The sequence below is a fragment of the Mya arenaria genome, chromosome 12, assembly GCF_026914265.1.
Source record: "Mya arenaria isolate MELC-2E11 chromosome 12, ASM2691426v1".
Lineage (NCBI taxonomy): Eukaryota > Metazoa > Mollusca > Bivalvia > Myida > Myidae > Mya > Mya arenaria.
In genome coordinates this window covers 14,046,909-14,055,100 of record NC_069133.1, presented here as the reverse complement: position 1 = coordinate 14,055,100, position 8,192 = coordinate 14,046,909, and the positions used below count along the sequence as shown (strand labels likewise).

Below are 8,192 nucleotides of genomic sequence, written 5' to 3'. Positions count from 1 at the left end.
ATCCGAGGGAGTATTCCCCTTTATCCCATAGCCTGCTTCGGTTTAAATATGCCTCTGGGGTACGGCATTGCTTTTATACTGCATTTGAAAATGTTGCTTTCTTTTAACTGAAAAATTTAAGAATTCTGTTATTTTTTTATTAAGGTCAGTGATAGGAAGTGGGAATTGCTATGATAGGAGTGTTTATTTTGTTTTGTAAATGTTATTTAAAGTATCCTAAAGACGTTGAAAAGAAATATAGGTAACGTAGTTAAAAAGTTGTTTTTGAACAATTTAGGTGTTCTTTTGAAGTTTGATGCAATATGAAAAGAATATCACATTCAAGCCAACGTATGGTCATAACAAAATGATTCTTGCAACATTCGACCCATTGCCCTTGATACATTACTCAACAAGCTAAGATCATTCCGATCACATGATTAATGGCATGCTGTCTATTCACGTTTGGAATGATTTAGAAATAATATTATTATAAAAGGTAAGGAAAGGCCACAAATAATATCAATAGTTAAACCATTTGCTGTAAAAAGCCAGTCTTGATTCAAACCGGCATTAAATGTATTCACAAAACTGATCTTTTGAAAGTAGTATAACTCCTCCCATTTAATATAAAATCTAATTAAATAAAAATGTGTGGGGGGGAGAGAATGTGAGATTCTACACTACTACTTCAAAAAATCAAGTGAGAACCCGGATTCTGTGTTGATAATTTCAATAAGCTTGTTTATATCGTTCCAAAGGATTTTGCCAAATGATATCGATGTTATAAAAATACAGCTTAAATGAACACTGATTCTTGCTGTTATTCTGCCCTATGACTAAAATGTTGAACATGAGCCTTATCAATTGGCACGCATTGTACAAAGGGCCATTTGCAATTATTATGTGATTATTTATTTATTGTATAGATTATAATTGTGCATTGGGAGTCAATGCCAATATTTGAAGCAACTTCCGCATGTGAAAGTTAGCTTCACTTGACATTATAAATCGCACGTTAACGATTATTGAATGTGATTTAAATAAATTTAAAAACCAAATTACAATTTGTTGAAATTAAGCAACTGCCACTTGACATTATAAAAACGTAACTGTACCATCATTTCTAACAAATAATTGACCTTCTTTTTGCTAATGGAAATCTACCGACACGTGACGTCACGAACAATTAAATTTATATTTATTTAAATATAAACCTTAATTCAAATTTTAAAATAAAGATTTTTATAAAAAAGAAATATAACAATACAGTGGTTTTGAACATGTGTTAACAACTGTATTTTGACCTTATTAAGGCATATGTTCGTCAAATCGGTCAAGTAGTATCGGTGTTTACAGGAAGGTTCCGGGTTTTATACTAAGGCCGATTTATCCCTTATCCTGGTTTATAACCAGGACACGAACTCGACTGTGTGGGTATCGGATTAAAGCCGTCCTCTCTATAGAGCTTAAACTGTAAACCCAACACAGGCATAAAAATAAAAGAGTGCATGATAAAAGGTAGTACTTATTTCGTACAATCTTTTTATCTGCTGTTGTCAGAAACGACGACAACAAGTTTGACTGTTTCAACACATTCTAATGGATCAAGTTTTGTTTATCCTTGACCTACGTGCAACAGATATCATGGAGATATAAAATTATGCAAAATGTGCAAAAGCATGGTTTTGCTGGTTATTTATTAATGTGTGAAGGTACTAGTTAATACTATAATTATGTGCTTCAGCTGCGAAGGAACAAGACAGATATCGTGAGAAGTTTAGGTTGTCTGTTCATTCCTTTATTTATATTAGTTCAACCATTATGACTTTGAAACACCACATACTTAAGGAATTGCATTTGGGTTAGAGCTTCACTAGAATATATCAAGTAATGATACTTATCAAACGCTGATATTATTTTATCGCGCATAATGACATCTTTTTATACGCATATGATCTATCTAGTTACTGTGACGCACAATGTCCGTCGTCAACTACGGATTTAAACGACTAGTCCTCTTGATCCGCTTGATTACCTCAAAACTTGTCAAAGCTTCCATGCATTGACCCTTTTCTCAATCGCGTTCACATAATGAACTTCATTTTTTCGACGTACTGTAACACTATTTGCGTTCCTCAGAGAACATTCAGTCACGTTTCACACTAATTACAGCTTGTTAATACAAAAGAAAAACTAAACTCAATATTTATCCCTTTTATATTTCGCAATATCGACTAACAAAATATGCAAACACACAATAGAAACATTCTCTTTTAACGGCGGCAACACGTAGATGGTCATGATATCAGAACAGCTGTGATCATATGAATTAATATTGTTTGTTGTACTTGACAATCGTTATATTATTAGACCATAATAATCATAGTTATCATATTGAAATTACCCAGTTGTTTTGTGGCATTCATCTGCCAACATTTTATCATATATTTCAAGTTACACAGAACAAAACATACGACTGCTTAATTCCTAGAGTAAACGGTGTAAACGACGATTTGTGGCACACCGTCTCAAATGTAAATTGTTTTTAAATGAAGAAATTGTTTTGATTAAAATAAAAAAAATTGAATCCGTGCGGATTGTACAGAAAGCAAAACAGCGTTGGCCAATCACAGTTTACGATGTTTTCTGCTTAGAATGAATTGTCAATATTATTGGTTTCTAGAAAGTATTTCCCACAGTTCCAAGATCTGTTGTAATTCAATAAAAGCAGCCGTACTTAGAGACTTAACCATTTAAGAGAACTGGATTACCGTTCACGGCGATGGATCGGCAAAGTAGTGCAGTTTCAAATGTTCCTAATGAAACAATAGGCTTTAATTCTTCTTACCAAATGATGTTGCTTCAATCGTTGAATCACAATATGACAATGGCAGTTTTACCTGTGACAATTTTTATCGGAATGGAAGCTTTAATTGGATTTGTTGGAAATATTTTGATTTTAATCATATACGTTCGGCGCCGTGAAAAGAGCAATTTTCGCTACTTTATCATAACGATGGCCTGTATTGACTTTACAAGTTGTATAACCGCATTACCATTGGAAGCCTTCTCTCAATTGCACTGGTACACGTACCAATATCCTTCGATTTGCAAATTGAAGTCATTTTGTAACGTGTTTACAGCATGGGCTTCTGCTTCTATTCTGTTCCTTTTGGCGTTTGACAGACATCGAAAAATTCGGCGGCCTTTACAATGGCAAATACAACCATCCTTTGCCATTAGATTGTGTATAGCGTCAATATTTATCTCAGCAATTGTAGCAATTCCCGTTGCTATCTTATGGGGAAAGCAAACTTACGAATATGATCTGAATGGAACAAAGATAAACGTGTCTGTTTGTGAAAAGGATCAAGCATATGCAGATGACATATACCCTCTTTTATACATTGGGACAATCTACATTTGCCCTGTGTCTATCATGATGGGTATTGTTTGTATTTTGAATTTCATCACATCTAAAACCGTGTTTTGTGCAACATCTGAGATGACGATGTCAGGCAAAGGTTTATCGAATATATCCCCGAAGTCATCAAATCAATCACTTTCAGCGACAGGAACTTTGTCTACGGGTATCAGCATGAATAACCATGCGTTTAAGCAGTCAAATTTTGACATTAACTGTGAGTCTCAGAGACCTGTAAAAGACGACGAAACATTAAGTTCACCACGTCTAAATGAACTGAAGGAAGATTGTACATCAATAAATGTTTCCTACATAACAATGCGTGAGTTAGACCGAAACTCACCAATGCTGGTGGTGTCACAGGCACAGATCGACATAGGATTCGATCTTACGACCACAAATGAAAGTTCGACAGGCTCTCGAAAAAAGCTTCAGCATACTTGTTCACAAATGTCACAAAGCAGTCGAGTTTCCGACAACTCGAAATTTAGTAACGTAGGATCCAGAATACGGGATTCGCGACCAAAACAGAAGATGGTGATTATGTTGGTATTAACATTAACATTTGTTGTTACGATGATGTTGTATGTGATTCTGACGAGTCTTGTAGCGAAGAAGGAAAGTATTTTAAACCAGCTCCGTAATTCAGAGAAAGCAGTGTTTTTCTTATTTTGGCGTTTGTATTTTATTAATACTGTAGTGAATCCAATACTGTATGGTATTATGGATCCCAGGTTTCGATCAGGACTTAAAACCCTTTTTAAACGGAACACGTTACCGTAATTAGACCGTTGGTTTAATTGATAAAGTGTGGAATATGAAAACACCTTATACACGACCATGACAATGACACGAATTTAATCGAACGCCCACATTTAAAAGATATAGAGGATATTTTTTATTTCATTTAAAGGTCGTATTTTATTTCACGAGTGTCATAGAAAAACATGTGTTCACGAGTGGCGAATTTAATCGAACACCCTCATTATAAAGATACGTTACTTTCGAAAAAACGACATTATGTTCATCGGTTCCATTTCATTGGGGATAACAAGGTGTGTCTAGTTCAATTTGGAACAGTTTTAAAGACGATCATCACAACGACAGGAACTTAATCGAAAGCTCTTGTTAAAGGAGATACGCTGCTTTCGTACGACAGTCTGTTCAAATGAATTAGCTATAACTAAAGAATCAAAAACAATTTTGAAAGAAAAAAAAACTGAAGTCCGGAACTATCACTGGAATTGCTTTAAAGCATATTTTGTAAATATTTTACGTGTTACGTTAATAACTAAATGATTATAATATATTAAAAAATATACGTTTGGTTTCACTTGGTTTTACATATATACTTATCCACACAACTTGTAAATAGTTTGTCTTTTATTTCCAGTTCAACAGCTCTTTGTTATGTTTTGATATATTCTGCATATTTGTTATTAATGTCGGAAAATAGCTCGTTGAGATTATGTTTCTTGTTAGCATGTAGATGAATTTCATGTTTTCTTTCAATGTAACAAATTCAGACAAAAAGGCAATTCTATATCTATCTATTCATGGTATATAGGTATGCGATACTTCCAAAACATAATTTATGATATGCAAAGTCTAAACGATGAGAGAATAAAGCAAACATTCTTTGTACATGTAATAATAAAACAAACGATAAAGAACAATGACTGTCAATTAGAAAACACAACTCTATAGACTTTATGTTCTTGTTTTGTATATGTTGTATTATGGGCTGCATGCCTTTCTTTACAAATAAATGTGTTTCTTGTTACATCATCGTCAACTGGTGCCTTTGAACAATACGATTATACTTTCAATCTTGCTCAGGGTCCTGGGGCGGTATTCATAACACTTCTTAAGCCATTTCCTTACTTAAGTCATTTCCTTAATGTTAGTATCTCTTTAATCATATGAAATAAACATTTAAGAAATTCAAAAATACATGATTTACATTGAACGTATTTAAAAACCACATACTTTTACGTTAAAACGCTTGTGCATTTCTTTTAATTTTAAGAAATCGACTTAAGTTAGGAATTGACTTAAGATACTGTATAAATACGGCCCCTGCACGTGCCGGTGATCCGACTAATTGGGATCATCTATATGGCTTATAGTGTTAATTCTTTATACAGTGCCTATTGCATTTAAAGAATTATGCTCGATGATTTCGTAAATTTTCTGAAATGTACCAAAATAGTTCACGTATACAGTACATTATTTTATTGCAAACATGTTGCACTCTGTTATTGACAAGCTTTTATCAGAGTATTCAATTAACTCTGATACAAACAAGGCAAACACGAAAGAATGATTGAAAACGGTGCAAGTCGTCATGTTAGTAAACGGAGAATGTTATTTCCGGGAAAATTGTTATAGTTACTCCTTGCTTATAAGAGTCGACATTTTATTGCTGCAATCAAAACTACCGCAAAAATATTTGCCATATGTCTCTGTTTGCTTAGGCATTGTAAAACGACTTCCTTATTTTGGTAAGGCTAATACGCTTAAATGTTAAGGCAATGTAATATTTGTGAGCAATCGACGACGTATTGTTAATATTTGATAACTAAGAGAGAAAATAAAAAATCCTGATGATGACAATCCTTCATGCTGAATATATAACCCCATATTTTGCAATAGCAATAGGTTGTCAAATAACGCTTAGTATTTCCATTAGTTCTTTACCTAATTACGCCAGTAACAAAGGCTCTCGAATCGGCATATGTGTAGAACATCTGCTGCAATTAGCAACACTCAGGCGTTTGGAGGCTTTATTTCATACCACTGTTATCAACGTTGTATGTATGGATATATGAATCCCTGCTTTAGGAGGATTCGGCTCGTTGCCCTCTTAATGATATATTAGGACATGAACTGAAAATTAACAAAGACTAACTCAGTCGGCAGAAATGCTCAATGGAAACCTAAACGACCGGTATATACTTTGGAATGAGGAATAACTGACTGTCATTAAATAATGTCAGATCTTAATGTATGCGGTGTTCTTTAAGCTCTGTTTTAAACGTTGAAATAATTAAATTGTATATACAGAACACTCATATGTTTTAAACTAAAAAAACGAAACAATGGAAACTGTGTGCCTTCATTGGGAAAATATAAACATATAGTCTGACAGTGTATACATACAGGTATCACAAAAATATCACATAAGTGCATTTGAAGTATTAACTTCTTTTTGGTTATATGAGTGTAGTCATATGAATATATATATTTATGAAAATGGCAGCTGAGTTTCACCTCATAGAACTGACCTACTATGAAATCGTATAATTAAGAAATGATCCCCATTGATGCACGTTTTACCTCTTATTGACACTGTTAGTTTGCTTATCTGAGGAAATATATTTCAAATGGATTTAATTGATCTTAATGGACTTATTTAACTTTCAAAGAAACACACATATGCATTATAAAAGCCAATTATTATTCGGTGATAAGCGCTTTAATAATAACGTTAAACTGCAGCAGGAAATCGAAGAAACAAATATATGTGAGTAACAGTAGTATTTAAAATAATTTCGAACAAACATTCATCTGGCGGTGTTTCTATATTGCTTTACAGTGATAACTTTGAACTTAACTCATTAAATTTCATTTTTAACTGATAGATAGATGGCTTAAAGTAAATTCTTAATGATTAATAATGGGCGGCGTGAGCGAAAAATACAACCCCATTGGCTGATTGTCAACACTGACGCAGGGAGTGTGTATCGGATGAGTGGCAGCAGGCGGGCCTTTAAACAACCGCAAAAGTAGAATTTCTGGCCCCAATTTCTCGAAACTTCTTAAGTCCCTTATAACAGGATTAAGCTAAACTCACTATTTTTGTCTTTCAATATATTGCGTTGTATATACTGCTTTAAAAGTTTTAATACTTTAGATAGGAATTATCATTACGATTACCAAAATAAGCCATTTTTCATTTATTAAAAATCACTTTAAGTAGGTATTTTGGCTTTTTGAAATAAGCAGCTTAAGCCTATTAAGCTTAAGAAGTTTCGAGAAATTGGGGCCTGATGATTAAGTCTAGAACTTAATGATTGTATTTCTGTAATGTCATTAGCGAAATACATAGGTTGAAAAAAGTGAAAGAGAGTGCATAAAAGAACATGCAGGGGATCGGGCAGCTAGGTTTGCCAACACCAAAGGTCCTGCAGGGGATTGGGCAGCTAGGATTGCCAACACCAAAGGTCCTGCAGGGGATTGGGCAGCGAGGTTTGCCAACACCAAAGGTCATGCAGGGGATCGGGCAGCTAGGTCTGCCAACACCAAAGGTCCTGCAGGGGATCGGGCAGCTAGGTTTGCCAACACCAAAGGTCCTGCAGGGGATCGGGCAGCTAGGTCTGCCAACACCAAAGGTCCTGCAGGGGATCGGGCAGCTAGGTTTGCCAACACCAAAGGTCCTGCAGGGGATCGGGCAGCCAGGTTTGCCAACACCAGTATCGGCCCTTTCCAAAATAACAAAAAACAAGCTAAACTGTGACGATGATAAAATATGTTATATTTCGTATAAGCATATGCATAGGAATTATAATTGTGTTTCCTAAAACTACGGAAAAGGTGGTTTTAAAAGTACTTTGACATTAAGGGGATCGTGTAATGCAAAATTGAATAGTAATAAAAACAGCAAATAATAAGTTATGTATAACAAATTAAATTGAAGAGAAAATCGAGAGAGAAAAGGTTAGTGGTGCACTCACTAAGCTAACTGAGTCTTATGGAATAGATCAGTTACTATATATTATCATTT

General features: G+C 34.4%; 2 protein-coding genes across 2 annotated transcripts; both read left to right on the top strand.

Annotated features, from left to right (window-relative positions):
- The first annotated feature begins 2,869 nt into the window (after positions 1–2,869).
- On the top strand, positions 2,870–4,542 carry LOC128210468 (muscarinic acetylcholine receptor M2-like). The gene has a single exon (XM_052914815.1). It carries the CDS (start codon positions 2,870–2,872, stop codon positions 4,187–4,189), a length of 1,320 nt encoding a protein of 439 aa, XP_052770775.1. The 3' UTR covers positions 4,190–4,542.
- A 2,119-nt stretch (positions 4,543–6,661) lies between these two features.
- LOC128210467 (uncharacterized) lies at positions 6,662–7,925 on the top strand. The gene is made up of 2 exons (XM_052914814.1): positions 6,662–6,706; positions 7,518–7,925. Exons 1-2 carry the CDS (start codon positions 6,662–6,664, stop codon positions 7,923–7,925), a joined length of 453 nt encoding a protein of 150 aa, XP_052770774.1.
- Positions 7,926–8,192: the final 267 nt, after the last annotated feature.

Bases quoted from the DNA above. Each gene is read 5' to 3' on its own strand.
- LOC128210468 (XM_052914815.1), top strand. From the start codon at position 2,870: ATGGCAGTTTTACCTGTGACAATTTTTATCGGAATGGAAGCTTTAATT.
- LOC128210467 (XM_052914814.1), top strand. From the start codon at position 6,662: ATGGCAGCTGAGTTTCACCTCATAGAACTGACCTACTATGAAATC. The intron at 6,707-7,517 runs GTATAATTAAGA...CGAAATACATAG, and splicing joins AACTGACCTACTATGAAATC to GTTGAAAAAAGTGAAAGAGA.